At 32.5% G+C, this 16,919-nt stretch overlaps 1 protein-coding gene across 1 annotated transcript; it reads left to right on the forward strand.

Moving 5' to 3' along the window:
* Positions 1-4,730: 4,730 nt before the first annotated feature.
* Positions 4,731-16,419, forward strand: LOC127724077 (uncharacterized). Its single transcript, XM_052230925.1, has 8 exons — positions 4,731-4,828; positions 6,205-6,336; positions 8,742-9,171; positions 9,388-9,692; positions 12,331-12,520; positions 13,204-13,398; positions 14,156-14,428; positions 14,667-16,419. Exons 3-8 carry the CDS (start codon positions 8,757-8,759, stop codon positions 14,945-14,947), a joined length of 1,659 nt encoding a protein of 552 aa, XP_052086885.1. The 5' UTR covers positions 4,731-4,828; positions 6,205-6,336; positions 8,742-8,756; the 3' UTR covers positions 14,948-16,419.
* Positions 16,420-16,919: the final 500 nt, after the last annotated feature.

Genomic DNA, 16,919 nt, shown 5'->3' on the forward strand with positions numbered 1-16,919 from the left:
AATACATGTAAACTAAGCAAAATGTCAAAGTCAATAAACCATAACTGAGGGGCAAGGTCAAATAATCGTTGTGGTAATGTGGTGTACAAATGTTATGACAACTGCATACCAAATATCATTGACCTACCAATAGTGGTTCCCGATAATTACAAACTAATGCACGAAAACTAAGCAAAAGTTTAAGTCAATAGACCATGACTGAGGGGCGGGGCCAAATAATCTCCATGGAAATGACATATGCCAATGCTTATACAACTGCATACCTTAAAAAAGCTTCTTATTATAATAAAAAAAGCACCATCGTATAATAGAAAAGCACCTTCGTATAATACAAAAGCACCATCGTATAATAGAAAAGCACCATCGTATAATAGAAAAGCACCTTCGTATAATAGAAAAGCACCTTCGTATAATAGAAAAGCACCATCGTATAATAGAAAAGCACCATCGTATAATAGAAAACCACCTTCGTATAATAGAAAACCACCTTCGTATAATAGAAAACCACCATCGTATAATAGAAAAGCACCTTCGTATAATAGAAAAGCACCTTCGTATAATAGAAAACCACCATCGTATAATAGAAAAGCACCTTCGTATAATAGAAAAGCAATAAAAAAGACACATAAGACAGCTATGGCGTTCCATAGAAAACCTACAAAGAGTATATTCTTGTTGTAGGGTGAATTACTATGATACACGAACAATAAGGATAATCGATTAACTGTTAAGACATAATAAGCATTACGAGAAGTGCATGACCTTGTGCAATTCCAGCACATTTCTGTACTTATATCGATTTATCTTTAGTGGCCTTGACGTATTGACTTCATCATAAATAGGAATCTTCCTGTCATAATCGTTCTGTTTGGTTCCAATCCAATGTAACGTTCTGTAGTTACACCTGGAAACCACCTATTACACTAATTTTAGTATATTTTTAGTAACCTTTACCTTGACATTGGAAGCAATAATTGATAAATAATTGATAAATCTTCTATCATTATATGTGGCCAAAAATGCAATCTGACTAAAATAATTAAGATACTGTAATTTGTAAGCAAAGTTTGAACACAGGATCTGTATTTGAATCAGATTGCCAAAAATGCATGTTCGTTGCAATCCTATGCAAGTTAAAGAGTTAAAACATCTGCCTGGAACACTCTTCTCTGCACTTGATTCAATTTGTTAAACTATGACCTTGACATTTGACATATGAATAGTGTCCATTTCCTCTTTGTGTACACATTTGACAAAAAATTTTTGTCCATCTACTCTTTATGTTACCATACATTTATCTGATCAATCCCATGTAAGATTCTAGAGTTATAATCTGAAACTCATTTTCTGTACTAATTTCTGTCTTTTTTTTTTATTAACTTTGACTTTGACCTTTTGGACTTAGTGACCTCTATTTCGTAGTGTGGGTGTTATAATTATGGTGGAAAAACAATCTTTTTAATTGGTACTTTAACCTATCAACTCAATCTCAATCCAGAAACAATGTATGCATATGTATATACTAGTGAACAAATATATTAAAACCAGAGAAGAATTTTAGCCAATTTGGCCATGTAATATGTATAGATTATTACATGGCATTTTTCATATCAGACCCTTTATCGGCCCTAGGTCATGATATCAGCCCAAGAGCCGCAGGCTCGAGGGCTGATATCATGAACAAGGGCCGAGAAAGGGTCTGATATGATAAATGACATGTAATTATCTTTTTATCATATACTTCAACAGAAGAAATACAGACAAGAACTATTAATTAAAATTTTGTCTTTCCATGAATTTTTAGATAATAATTTACAGACAACCAAATACAAATGTCTTAACTTTTATTGTTTTTATTGATATTATAAGTATTTTATTTATCTTGTCACAACAATTAACATGTTCTTAGTTTGAAATTTGCTCCTCAACTATTTTGTGGAAAGTCTTAAATCACTTGCGGTTTTCCGCACTGTGTTGTCGTTTTCGAACAAATTTCCGGAAATGCACGACGTTGCATGTGATAAACGTCACGGAAATTAACGGAAAGGCATGTGATAACATTCCGGAAGCAGTCAATAAAGGTTCCTGTATCAGCCCGCTGTTGAAATTCTTAGGAATCTGATAAATAAACCTAGTAATCCTTTTAATATTTTTAAATGTTATTGAACTGTAACATTTTAGTAATATTTTATACAAGTATATGATAAATCAAACTATAAATCGACACACCTGATTTTAGTAATGTTTCAAACAGTAAATAGGAGAATGAAACGGAAGAAGTTAGTGTAAGTCTCTGTAAAGTTTGATTACAAGATACAGATACAGATAATTTCATTGACCAATCAAGGTGCCCTTTAAAAGGCAATATGATTACAATGTGATTCATAACATTATACACAAACTAAACAATAAACTAATTGAACAATAATGGTTCATTTGGATAATAATTATATTGATTATAGCAATGACATTAATGGGTTATGTATTGATGACATCATACTAGATTTGGACAAAGAGAGACAACTCCACCATTATCATATTTCAGATGCTGGTTTGATTTATGAAACACAATTTTTTATTACATAACTATCTTCATTAGTCATTAACCATACAAATTTAGTCTCTGGTTAAAGCTTGATAAAATTGTTATGTTTATAATTAAGATCATTGATGAATGGTTTTCTACAGTTTCCAAGCCCGACCAGGACAGTCACATAAATGATTTTCATCTTCAACTGTTCCTTTACATAGGTTACATTTTCTGTCTTGAATTTTTTAATTCAGATATCTACCCCTTTCTATATTTAAGTCATGATCACTAAGTCTAAAGTAGGTAAATAATTTTCGTTACTCCTCTGAGCCTATAGTCAAGCAAGGTTCAAGTTCATATACATATTTAAATTTGCTGTATGTTTTTAACTTATTTCTAACTTTGGCTCTGGTTTCATTATCATTATTTGGTTCTTAATTCCAAAGACTTATCAGTTAGATATAAAATATAGACTCGGGACAGTTTATAGTTTAACAAATTGTATAGACACTTGTCTACAGTGTTGTCAACAGTATGTTTACCTCCAGATGTCCTTCTAGGTTTTATGGTATCGTTTGATTGCTGTCTCATTGTCGTTTACCCTCATCATCCTTTATTCGTATTGCTTTTTTACTACTCTAATGGTTCTCTATGTAAGCGCCATGTCTATCAATTAAATCCCTAATTAAAAAATAAACAAGAGTGCACACGCTTAAATGTCTCGCCTGCTATACTGACCGTTGATTTTATGTTAATCGTCCTAAATATAAAGTTTTACTAGGATTATCACATTTACATAAACATGATCCAAGAAAATGAGGTCAAGGTCAGATAAACCAAGCCGGAAATAGATGTTCACCTCACAATCATTCCATACACCGAATATAGTTGACACATTGCTTATAATAGAGGAGAAACAGACCAAACCATGACTGAAACTTCATATTGACCAATAAACTATGAGAATGAGGTCAAGTTTAGATGAACCCTACCACACCGATATGTACACCTTTAAATCATTCCATGCATCAAAAATAGTTGACATATTGCTTATAGTATCTAAGAAACAAACTTAACCAGGAAAACTTAAAATTGACCAATGAACCGTGAAAATATGGTCAAGATCAAATTAAACCTGCCAAACTGGCATGCATGTATATCGTAAAATATTTCCATACACCAAATATAGTTGACCTATTGCATACAGTATTAAAAAAACAAAACACAAAAACTTAACTTTTACCACTGAACCATGAAAATGAGGTCAAGGTCAGATGACACCTACCAGTTAGACATGTACACCTTATTATCCATCCATACACCAAATATAGTAGACCTATTGCTTATAGTATCTGAGATATGGAACTGACCACGAAAACTTAACCTTGTTCATTGATCCAGGAAATGAGGTCGAGGTCAATTGAAAACTGTCTGACAGGCATGAGGTACGCACATACCAAATAAAGTTATTCTATTTCTCATAAGAGAGACATTAAAATAACAAAAAAATCTTAACTTATATTCAAATAGTCACTGAACCATGAAAATGAGGTCTTTTAAGTAGTTATTTAACGCCGCCGTCGCCGCCGCCGCCGGATCTCTATCCCTATGTCGCTTTCAGCGACAGAAGTCGCAGGCTCGACAAAAACTGTATCCTAAAGATGTAAAAACATAAAACTAGCTTAAACATAATTCTTTTTTTTTCAGGAAAACTTAAATCGAGAAATGTATGTATGGAAAGTATAATAAGCGAAAAGTAGAAAAAAGTTGACAGAAGACAAACCGATATTGAAAAGTTGAGAAAATAACGGAAAATCAAAATGGTCGCAACAATAAAAAACAGAATATCAGAGATATAAATAAACTTCCTTTTAGAAAAAAAAAATAAATAAAAAGATAAATAAAAAACACAAAAAAACAACCACAAAAAAACCAACATGAAGCTATGTACATATCCCATCTATTGTACCACTTAACAAAAGATGAAAATATACGAATAAGAAATAAGATACCAAATGCAAGGAAGTAATTACAAATAAGTATTATAAGTTACACAGTGTGCTAGTGACCTAGCTAATACAATATACATGGTGTCAGTAAATTCCATATGGTGTGAGAGCGAAGCTATACTTATACAGTGACTTAACCAAGTCAATAAAGATATTTAAATACTTTCTAAAGATATAAAAATCGGGTATTTCCAGTGTCACCTAACAATGTACAGACTTCCTGTTTATACCTTGCAGATGGAGAGCCGGTACACTAGTTTTGTGCTGCTGAAAATATAACCGACATATGGTAAGTATGAAAATCACCGTACTAAATGAAATTTTAGAAAAAAATAAAAGAACTTGTAGTTTTGAAAAGCAAACAGAAAACTTTTAATACATCAATCGAAGCTTAGCCACGTATAATCAAAGTCATTTCAGTTTTTGATACACTGAGCAAAGTAGAGTCTAAGTGATCACTCCGGATTTTTAACGGGTGCAGAATTCTGAATTAAATGCATATGATTGAGTTTTATGACGTGTAAATGACATGCAGAAAGTATCTACTACCATCTTTTGACATGCGATTTGCCCTACAACAACAAACTGAAAGAGTTCGAACAGCTACTGAGTTTTTACTAATTACATGTTCACTTGATATATATTGTTCCTTTGTAAATCTTTTTTTTTTAAATATTACTCTTAATGATTTAATGCACATCATGTAATGTCGTTTTCACATCATATATACAGGTAAAATCACATCATTTAAACGAAAAAGCACATCATATAATGGTGAAAGCACTTCATAAAATGGTAAAAGCACATCATATAATGAAAATAAATATATTAAGACAGTTTGTGCGTTCCATACTTCTAGGTAGTGTGGTCATCATGTACCGGGTATCACCTATCGTATTAACATGATCAGAGGTGTTTCTCAAACTTTACCTTTTATAATATCTCTAATTCCTTTTTAGGGACGACTTAACATTGATGATTTATAATTCTTGTATTTACGCAATACTTGTATGTAAAATCTAACATTTGAAAAGTCGAAAAAGTTGACAGTATACAAACTGATAACGAAAAATCGAAATAGACGCACACCGAAAAAACAGATTAGCGTTCTTCCCTTCTTATATCACCCTGCTAAGTAGTTCCGTAATTCTCGTATCACGAAAGCAGGCATTATCAGCGACGTCACGTTGTCTGAGGAGAAATTATCAGCGCGACATCACAATGTGTTAGACGTTTTCAAACTTGCTGTTGTCAAGCGTAAAAAACTATCTAAGGAAGGGGGAAATACCAGTACTAGAACGATACACAGATTATCCGGTTTTCTACATATAGATATCGTGAAATATCAGTCGTTCGACACATTGTGAAGCTGCGCTCACTCTCCAAAAAGGTTCACATTGTGGCTCGCGGCTGATATTTTACGACATCAATTTGTGGAAAATCCGATAATCTATACATATCAGCAATATCAATAAACTTCCTTTGCAAAAAAAAATCAACACAAAGACACGAAGTTATGCACACATGCTATCTTTTTTTACTTCTCCACAAAAGATGAAAATATAGGAAAAATGAATAAGATATACAAGGAAGTAATTACAAGTACATTTACTTATACAGTGACCGGCATACGAATAAATAAAGACATTTAAATACTTTTTATAGATATAAAAATCGGGTATTTCTAGTGTCAAGTAACCATGCATGCATGAAAAAACTTCCTGTTTACCTGGTAGATAGACATAATGGAGAGCCGTTAAAATAGCTTGGTGCTGCTTAAAGTATACCCGGCATATGGTAAGTATGAAAATCATTGGACGACTGAGTAAAACAAAAAAATAATTAGTTTTTTTACATGACTTAGTAATTTTGAAAAGAGCTGTTTGATACACGAGAAAGCAAACTGAAAGCTATTTCGATTGAAGCTTGAATGTCCTATGTATTTATTTATTTTTTTTTTTGATTCACCCAAGCAGGGTCTCAGTGATCACTCAGGATTTCAAACTGGACCAGAATTCTGAATTACATGCACACCAAGAGAACATGGGTGACGTGTTAATGATTTGCAGAAAGTTTAAAACACAATTTCAATCATCTTCTACCAACTTTAGACATTTAGTTTTTCCGAGAACTAAAAAAGAGAGTTCGAATAGCTACTTTATTTTTAATAAATACACTGGCATATATAGTTCCTGTGTAAATCAATATTTATAAAGTATTTCTCTTACTGGTTTAATGTGAAAAAGTCAGATAAAGTAGTTGATAAGAAATTATGAAAGTATTTTATCAGTATGCCATGCTTGTGCATGTTTTGGTGGTAAATAAATTTTGTACAAGCTGGGAATGGATATTATAATGGATTTTCCACTCATGTTTCAAATATACAGATGACTCACTTGTAATTAAGGCTTCTTTCTTTAAATGATAATAACTCTCTGGTATTTTTGGGGTGATATATTGATTAAGATTAATTCAAGCTATACTGTTGACGTCCTTAATTTCAATCATTTTTTTTTGGGGGGGGGGGGGGAGGGGGAGGGGTCTTATTAAATTATACTATTCAAAACAGTCCATATATATCTATACCGCTGTAGTTTTATAATACATGTATAAGACATCTCTACTTATTTTTTTTTACATTCAACCAGAAAACGCCCACGAAAACGTACAATCACGTCTAATAATGAGTATATCTTTTTTAATATTCATTTTGTCAACTGATAATATTATTAGTTACATATAGTGTGCTAGTGACCTAATACGATATATATGGGGTCAGTAAATTCCATATGGGATGATCCCCATATGGAATTTACTGACCCCATATATGCTGCATTTGGTCACTAGCACACTATGTAACGAATCTATTTTACCGACTATCTTAACATGTGGTATTTAGACTAGCAGCCTATCAAAGTGATCAAGTCTTCATACCATTAGTATTAAGAACCTACTTCCGTTAGTCTATACAAAAACAAATGCCAACAGAAACAACTTGTTAGCTTTAACTGTGTTTTATGAATTTATTTCAGTCTTTCATCATTAATTTCTTCGTCTGTTGAAACCTTTTTGAAATATTTTTCCTCAACACTGTGTTGTTTTTATAAAGGGACGTAACTCCACTACTAACCGTGTATTGCAATAAGCCCCGCCTACTAACCCAATATGGAATATACACGGTCTCCACGCGGTTGCTTTTATCCAATCATATTCATAGAAATGTATAGGAGGTAAGATAAACGTAATTATTGCTTATTTTTAAAAATGTTGAAGGAAGTAAGTTAACCATGTTAACGTTATATTTTTGTCAATCCAAATTTCATGCTTTTGCTCTGTAAGTCGTAAGCTCAAAGTTTTTCTATCCGAATTTATTCATTTGTATATGTAATTAAGTTGTGGGGCGTTGGTAATTAAACGATTCAGGCGATCAGGGAAAGATGAAAAAATAGATTCGTACAGGTTCACAATACAAAACTTAGATAACTTCGAAAGAAAAAAAAAGATTCTGAATACAAACATTTAGAAAGTACATCACAGGAGTTGCTTTCAGTCCCTGAACGTAATATTATAAATTGCAATCATACTTAACTTTTGTAACTCTTATATCAACTTTCAAAATTTCATCTTGTATATTACCGTATAATGTGTGTGAAAAATAATTTGTTTGTTTGTTGGTGTTTAAACGTTATGTCATATATATTAACTGAGTTTATTGGTGGAGGAAGCCAGAGTACCTGGTGAGACTCATCAACCTTCGCCAGAAAAACTGGCAAATTGTCAATGCTTTTAATTTAAGATCGAACTTTCAACCTTAGAGTTGACAGGCTAGTGATGACTGTAGATGAACTACGAAGACCACTCTACCTCTAAGGGACTGCTACCATTTGATTGTTATGGGGGGGGGGGGGGGTGAAATTTAAATAAAAGGCAGGACAGGAGTTTTGAGTAAAAAAAAAGGCAGGATGTCAATTAATGTAAAAAAAGTCAGGATAAAACTAATTAAAAAAAGGCAGGACCGAATAGAGTGAAAAATAAAAAGGCAGGACAGAGATTACAACTAAAAAAAAAATGCAGGATAAAATTTTTCATCCTAGCACCCTCCCCCCATAAAAATCAAATGGTAGCTCCCTAAGGGTCTGAGAACAATTGCGATTTGGTACACCGGTTCTAAATCATTAAAATGACTTCCCATTTCATTTTAGATTAAAGAACATTAAATGGTAATGGAGGGATGCGGTAACTTTACCATATATTTGTCTGACAGTGGAGATGAAGATGAAAGAAATAAATCAAAACGAATTATCGAACGCTTGGAGGGTTCAAATATTGGAATTATATATGGAGAAAGAGATTTTATACCCGGATGTCTGATACTAGATAACAAAAGAAATGCAGTTCTGAAGTCAGATTTAGTAGTGGTACTTTTGTCCGATAGCTTTATAGACTCGACTGAATGTGTTTATGATGTTGCTTTGGCAATTTGTTTAGAAAGACACATTATCGTAATAGACAACAGAAAAACAAGAAAGATGCCACCGTTATTAAATGAACTGCCAAAGATAAATGGACGTACAAACTTTGTAAAAGTGTTACAGAAGCTGAAACGAATGATTGATGGATATTACGTAGAGGGTCAGTAGTATATTTTAGACTATACCTTCTGACTTTTGTTTTTTTTTGGGGGGGGGGGGGGGGGGGGGGGAATGGGTTTATAAAAACAAAAACAAAAAAAGACTGATTTTTGTATGGGTCAGGAACATATATATTGATATACTTTTTCCAGTATGGGTATATAATATAAAGAAAGAACTAATTTGAACTCTATACATTTTGTTTAAAACTTTACAGAAAAGAATCAAACAAGGAATAAGAAAGACGATGCACAGATATATATCAGGGAAGTGGAACGAACGGCTACTTTAGAAAATGAGCAAGGATTTCAAAAACAGATTCTTCGACTCCAGGTTCAACTAACACAAATCCATAGAGACAAGAAAATAGCTAAACACATTGCGATTGTAGATGGAGATAAAGCCATTGACAACTTTCACCATGAACAAACAATTAGATACCAGTTGGAGAAAAGGATAAGAGAAATGGAGAACACTATACAGACACTCAGAAGGGAAAATATTTTGCTGAAGCATCCAGTGGTAAGTCATTATATCAACTATTGACCTGTTCTGAAAATGAGTATTTTCTCCTCGTATAGCATGTTTGCGCTGCCTCAACATCTTCGCAATTTAAATTTGACCGATGCAATACTATTTCTGAAATGGTCATTTGAGCTTTTCGATTATTCCATATGATTATTTAAGATAAAGTTTTTGACATAATGTTTGAATAGGAGTATGGCAAGCCGTTCTCGTCAAAACTATGTTTAAACCTTTTTTTCGAAAAAAATTACATACTGAGAATTAAAAAAACCACGCTGAGATTTAAAAACCTTATATAACACACTGATAAATCGAAATTACACACTGAATTTTTTTAATTACACACTGAGATTTAAAAAAATGAAAAACACACACTGAGAATTTAAAATTACACACTGAGATTTTAAAAAGACACACTGAGATGAAATAAGTTGAAAAACACACACTGAGAATTGTTAATTACACATTGAGATTTCAAAAATACACACTGAGATTAATATGCACATTACTAACGAATATTCATGAGATGAATAATTCAACAGATTAACATCTTGGTCTCCCGAACGCTCGTCATTATAATGAAATGCGGTTCCTTCAACCAACATTTGTAATAAATTTCAAGACTTAACATCGTTTTTTGTAACTCATATTCATAAGTTTGTTGCCTATAATTCAGATTATTACTAACAGTGTATCGGGATTTTTTGCTTAAAAATGTTTAAACGTGGGTCCCTTTTCAAAAGTCTTTCAACTTTTACCCTGATTTCTCAAGGTAATCTTTTATATTTTTGTTACGTTTATATTCTAAAATAGGCACTTGGGTAAACATTTCACTGCATTGTTTGTCTTTTTGCAGATAGTTCCAATGTTTTCTTATAATTTTAATAAAGTTTTTCACCATTTGGTTATATTTTGTAAAGAGAGTAAGGGTGTATTTGTCTTGTTCAATTGGTCTTTAATAACGTAGTTTTTCTATATGTTGTATTTCTAATGTTTTTTTTATAAAACATTTGGCGCCAAATTGAAGGACTAATGAGTTCTGTCCCCTAGTAGTTTTAAGCTTGTAACAGATTCAGATTAGGTATGCTAATTAGATATGTGCGCATAAAAAGTGCGCACAAATCTCAGTGTGTAATTTTAAATTCTCAGTGTGTAATTTCAAATTATCAGTGTGTGTTTTTCAGTTTATTTCATCTCAGTGTGTCTTTTTGAAATCTCAGTGTGTAATTTTCAATTCTCAGTGTGTAATTTTCAATTCTCAATGTGTAATTTTCAATTCTCAGTGTGTGTTTTTCATTTTTTTGTAATCTTAGTGCGTCTTTGTGAAATCTCAGTGTGTAATTTTTAATTCTCAGTGTGTTTTTAGGTTTTTTTAATCTCAGTGTGTTTTGTTTTTTTTAATTCTCAGTGTGTAAATTTTTCGAAAAATGGTTTAAACATAGTTTTGACGAGAACGGCTTGCCATATAGGAGTTCGTATTGCTCAGTCTTCTATGTTGTTTATTTAGGCTGTTGTTTGTCATTTGCTCGTTTTTCGTCTGAAGATTTTGGCTATCCCTTTGGTATCTTCTGTCTCTCTTTTGTCCATTCTTCGTCAAGGTATTTCTTTTTTGGTATACATAACAGACTGATATATTAATGGCATTCCAATTTCTTGACCTATTTATGATATCATGATAAAACAGTATTACAACTTTTTAATATTATGATGTAAATATTCTCTTATAATTTCATTTTCCATATATTACACTACGGTAGAGGTTGGGGAAATATTAAAATTGTAGCTCACGAATGAATAGAAGGGGGATTTATTTCTCCCATGATGCATGCGTTTTTTTAGTGTTCTTAAAAATGTTAAAAACCCGTGCTTGGACAAGACAACAGCGAGTCATTTGTTTTTATACCAACAAACATTACGAATAAAAGTACATGATGCAATTAAAACACTTGAAAATACCGGTGTATTGAGCCTTGCTGAATGTTGAGAAAAGTGCCCACCAATTGGGAATGCACAGAAAAATCCGAAGGTGATCTCAGGTGCTCCAGAAGGGCACGAAGATTCCGCTTCACATGTGGCATCCGTCGTGTTGCTCATGTAAGTATAAACCCGGTGATACGTCTAATTGGGTAGGTCAGATTCGAGGACAAATGGAACATATCCATCCATCGTATTCTGTGAAACAGATATTCAATATTACACAAGCTGCGTAAATAGCCTTACTTGGCCCTAAAACTATACAAAAAAGTAAAATTCTGACAATAAAGGTCGTATTATAAAAAATACTAGTAGTATGCCAACTCATTCGTCAACTATGTGGGAACATCAAACATTTCGTACTGTATACAATTTCAAGCTGCACTTCAATATCATTGTTTGCTAAATCTATAAGGTTTGCGGAACTATATTCATGCATGTATTCGGGGACACTATCTTTGCCTAGTTGATAAATATTATTATTTAAAATGAACTTAAACTATATGCATTAAAACGTAACGATATGGACCTTTCGGAGTCGTCTCCTTCGCAATTTCTTATACGTTAAACATAAAAATATGTCATAAATTTCCTTGCTCGCTTTTAAATATCAATATGCCAAACAGAAGGCACATGTCTAAATTAAAACATTTACTTCTAGATATCTGTAAGTCAGATGGATGATAAACCTTCACAGCAAACCCCATTTCAAGAAATCCAAAAACAGATAAATCAGGTTTTGATTGAAATATCAAATCTGAGTCATAAAGGTGTAGACAACCTGGATACTACATTCTACAGAATGCCGTCTGAACTGAAATCCTTTTGTCAAAAATATGAGGAAATGATTGGTGCGTATACAAATTTGTAAACCGTTTAAAGCCTAAGGGGACGACCATTTTATTTTCTGTGTTGGGGGAAGGGGCAGGAGGATTTTGAAAATGAATAATATGGCCTGGTAAGAACTGAAATAGATAACTTTGCACAAGACAGGATGAAAATACATATTGTGCAACAAAAAAAGCAACAAAAAAAACCTAAATAAAGTCGAGAAACCTAAAAGAGGTATAAGACCCCTGTAGTTGCATGAATAGGAGACTCCTCAATACATTTTCAAAACTGTGTTCATTTTATTGAAAAATCAATTGGAATATAAAAAAAGTCTGGTCACTTCAGTTTAGAAGTTTTATTTGAGATGTCGTCGTGACGGATTTAACATGTTAAGGTCAAGGAACACTAAATGGGCTATGTCACAGATTTTGGTAAAATTTTGCATACAACTTTAGTTCGTTGAACTGTAACTAAAAATCGAAAATAAAATACTGCCTTTATCTCTTTTATTTTTTGAAATATGACTGATTGAAATCTTTCAAAATAGGTGACCATTTGTATAGAAAGCACATAAAATCGGCGAAAAACGTTCTAATTTGTCTATAAATCATAAAAAAAACTCCAATTTCAAAAATCCATTGATTTTTCTGAAAAAACTATATGTCTTATAATACATTTGACCTGAATAAACTTTGTCACCCAGGTCCAAATATATGTCGACTGGGACGATTACTACATTTATCAAACCATCAAATAGAAAAGGTTGAAGAATGTAGGGAGTATGGTTATGTTGAAATGTTTTGGCAGACGATCAAGTTTTGGCAGTCAAATGAAAGCTCAGACGAAAGCTTTGTAACGTTACTGAACGCATTAGAAGAAATTGGTGTTGATATCGGAGGTAAGTTGCCCATCAGAATAAAGGAAACTACACGAGAATGGAAGAAAGACTACGCATACACTTGCAGAAGAAAAACCCAACAATACACAATTTAGTTAATGCCAACCAATTAATCAATGATGAGAGAAAACTAAAAAAAATATGGTTATCTCCAAAACTTAAAATTTACAAAGTAAGAGAAATTTTAAGACTGGTTATACAGCTTTTAGCAACAAATATGAAATGATATATGGTTATTAATTGAGCTTGAGATCAACATCTTCTTTATATTCGAAGACGACCAGGTAACCAAAAACCAAAGGCAAAATGACCCCCCCCCCCTTAAAAAAGAAAGACACACGCTCAAAACACAACTCTATCCTATCCCCCCCTCCCCCCAAAAAAATGGTGTCGAAAAACGAAGTTATAATCGTTTCGTTACACCTTTTGTAGTATTTTGTTTGTATGTATGTGGCCAATACCCGTCGTATGATTTCATTTACAGCGTATTTCTCTTCTAATCATTGAAAAGAAAAAAGGAAATTACTGAAAGTGAAAGGAAAACTATGTTATAAGATTTTGATGTACGGGGAGGGGAGACTATGTGAACGAAAGAACGTCAGAAGAAAAGGAATGAAAAAATGATTGATTTTACATTTGCTAATAGAAAAATAACTATGTGCATGGCATACACAAATTTAAAACACGTTTAATGAAAAAAAGCTTAACAACTTTTACAGAAATTAAATATTCTACACCCCTGCTTACTGTCTTTTAGGAAAGCCAATGTCAAAGACACAAGTGAGAATACTCCATGAGAAGATTCCATTCATCTTAAACAATATTTACCAAGTAACTGATTTGATACCATACCTTATATCTCAGCACGTTCTAACACACGTGACTGAGATGTTCATCAGAGAACCTAGGAATAAGGAGGAAAGACTTTTGCGTTTAATTAATGTTCTCACAACGAAACACTATGGAATAAAGGCCCTCTGTAATGCCCTCACCCATACCAATCAGAAATTTATAGCAGACGACATATCACGTGAGTGTATAATAATCTCATACATGCAACTTGATTTGCAATTAGAAATAACATTAATTTGGAGGAAGAAATTGTGTAAACCTATCAGTTATTTAATTCCTTTTATGAAAAAAATAAAACACATTTGCGAGAATGAAAATACAATAGATATCAAATGGTAAAGCTATAATCGGGATGAAATATTAATAACTTTAATATTAATATTGCATGTGTGCTAAAAAATATGATTTTATTGTAGGTTCGATGCCAAACATTTCCACAAGCCGTTTCCCTGTTGAAGTAACTGATGAAAGTTGCGATTCTCAATGGAGTTCAGATGAATCAAAACTACAAGTAGCACGTGTAACCCCAATCACCGCTACAGTAAATTCAGCAAATGCAAATGTGCACTTTGAACAAAACCATCAGTGTCAGAACATTGACTCAAGTATCACATGTGTTGATGGAATTGAGCAATTAACCAAGAAAGACTCTAATGACAAAACCAGAAAATCCCGTAAGGGGTGTAGTATTCAATAGTACAAATACCCTCACAAATGTTGTACATATAGTAGTCAGAGGCATATAGTTACAGTGCAAATTTTAAAGACTTGAGGAATCCTTTGTGTCATGAACTAAATATAAAAGTAGATTTATGTCATATTTTGAAAGGTACTCATAAATAAGACATTGAAGAGCAGATACCGTACAGAAAACAGATCATGGCGGTCGAAATCGATTTTTTGTAACAACAAATATATATTCTTTATTCCTCAGTTATCCTGTTACAGTCATATTTCACTGTTCAAGCTGCAGTGAAGTATCCTTGTGAAAATCGATTTTTCATTAACAACTTAGCCAAAATACCAGTTTTATTTAAGAAAACATTTCTGTATATATATTGTACTCTAATACATGAATATGGAATAATTGCCTTTGGAGGTAACAATTTTACTGCACCAGATGCGCATTTCAACAATTAGAAGAGTTGATAAAATCAAAACAATGCAGATCAATATACGTATTTCCATACCAGTACAAAGAGTAGTGTTTAACAAAATACATATCAGTTATTCCGCTTTGACCGACGAATATCGAATATCGCTTTAAACAGCTAAAACTGACGAAATATGCAATATTCCACATTTTTTTTTTTCGTCGCCTCAACCCGCCTCAACATATATTTATAAAACGTAAAAGAAAGTAAGATCACGATGCATGGTTAATCCTGAAATAAGCTTTCCATTTGAGAACAGCAAAGAAAAACTCTCAAAATTTACACCAAACAATCGCACATCGGCGAAAAAAAGTTCCGTTATAATTTTAATGAAATCATCAATATAATGCCAACCTTATAAGCCTATTTCCGTCACATGCCACTTGTCTTCATCATTCACTGTTAAAAAAACCTACGACATACTGTTCCACAGAATCAATGATAACGATTCAATTCAATAAAACGATATGTCTTTAATTATTATAAACACTCTGTGGTCAAGGAACCATGTGCTAATGGCCGCGAACAGATCGTTGTACGATTGTGGATACAACTTGGATTTGCTGGACTAAAGGAATATCTAAAAAGTAGTTCATATGAAAACAGTTAACTGAGATGAAAAAAAATAAAGATGATCTTTTAGATAGATGGAGTTAAATTCGACAGAAAAGGGTCTAAAATTAAAAATGTCATGAAATCTTTGTTCCTCTAAAACCAGTCCAAAGATACATATCTTAAAACTTGATATGTGTTGCAAGATCAAGAGGTAATTTATTTCATAAAGAATAAATGCTTTTCAATGCTAAATTTTGTCACCGAAGTCGTTTTGATTTTGAATTGGAAATGTTGCACGCTTCTTGAAAAAAAAAGATTTTCAGCGCTAAATTTTACCGCCAAAGCCATTTTGAAACAAAATTAGGAATTTTGCATGTTTTTTTGTGTTTTTGTTTGATTGTAAAAAAACAGAATGAATTGATTTGTTTCAGAAAGACAATATATAAAGTTACTTCTTTAATATTGTTGGTTTTGGTTGTGAATGTCCCTCATTTCAAATGTTGGGATAGACACATAAAACAACTTTGTCTCATTTTTTAGCGTCCCCTCTCCAAACAATTTTTCTCCGCTTTTTACCTGAAGTAAAATAAATGTCACAATCACTTTTTGTTTACTGGCTTTTTAAAAAAAAGAGAAATTTTTTACTTGCGTGTAAAAGGTATTCAATAATTGACCTCAAATCTAATAAAGACCACATCTTCTTATTTATAATAACCTGGTAGTGACGACAGCTTTGTGCTACTATAGCAAAATTCAGAAATGAGTCTATGGATTTATGATTATTACCAATTTCATATCAGGATATTACCCTTTAAAAGTGATTATTGATCAGTAAAACTGATATTACACACTTGACACGATTTTACTTCCCTTTTTATACTGAACGGTTCAAGTATTATAAAGTGAATCAAGTGTAAGCAAATATAAAGTAACTCTTTCCTACTGTTTATATCTTTATGA

Source organism: Mytilus californianus, unplaced genomic scaffold, assembly GCF_021869535.1.
Source record: "Mytilus californianus isolate M0D057914Y unplaced genomic scaffold, xbMytCali1.0.p SCAF_14, whole genome shotgun sequence".
Taxonomy (NCBI): Eukaryota; Metazoa; Mollusca; class Bivalvia; order Mytilida; family Mytilidae; genus Mytilus; species Mytilus californianus.

Coding starts and splice junctions, on each gene's coding strand:
- LOC127724077 (XM_052230925.1), top strand. CDS start 8,757: ATGGTAATGGAGGGATGCGGTAACTTTACCATATATTTGTCTGACAGT. Junction 12,521..13,203: donor AAAATATGAGGAAATGATTG/GTGCGTATACAA, acceptor TTTGTCACCCAG/GTCCAAATATATGTCGACTG. Junction 13,399..14,155: donor AATTGGTGTTGATATCGGAG/GTAAGTTGCCCA, acceptor ACTGTCTTTTAG/GAAAGCCAATGTCAAAGACA.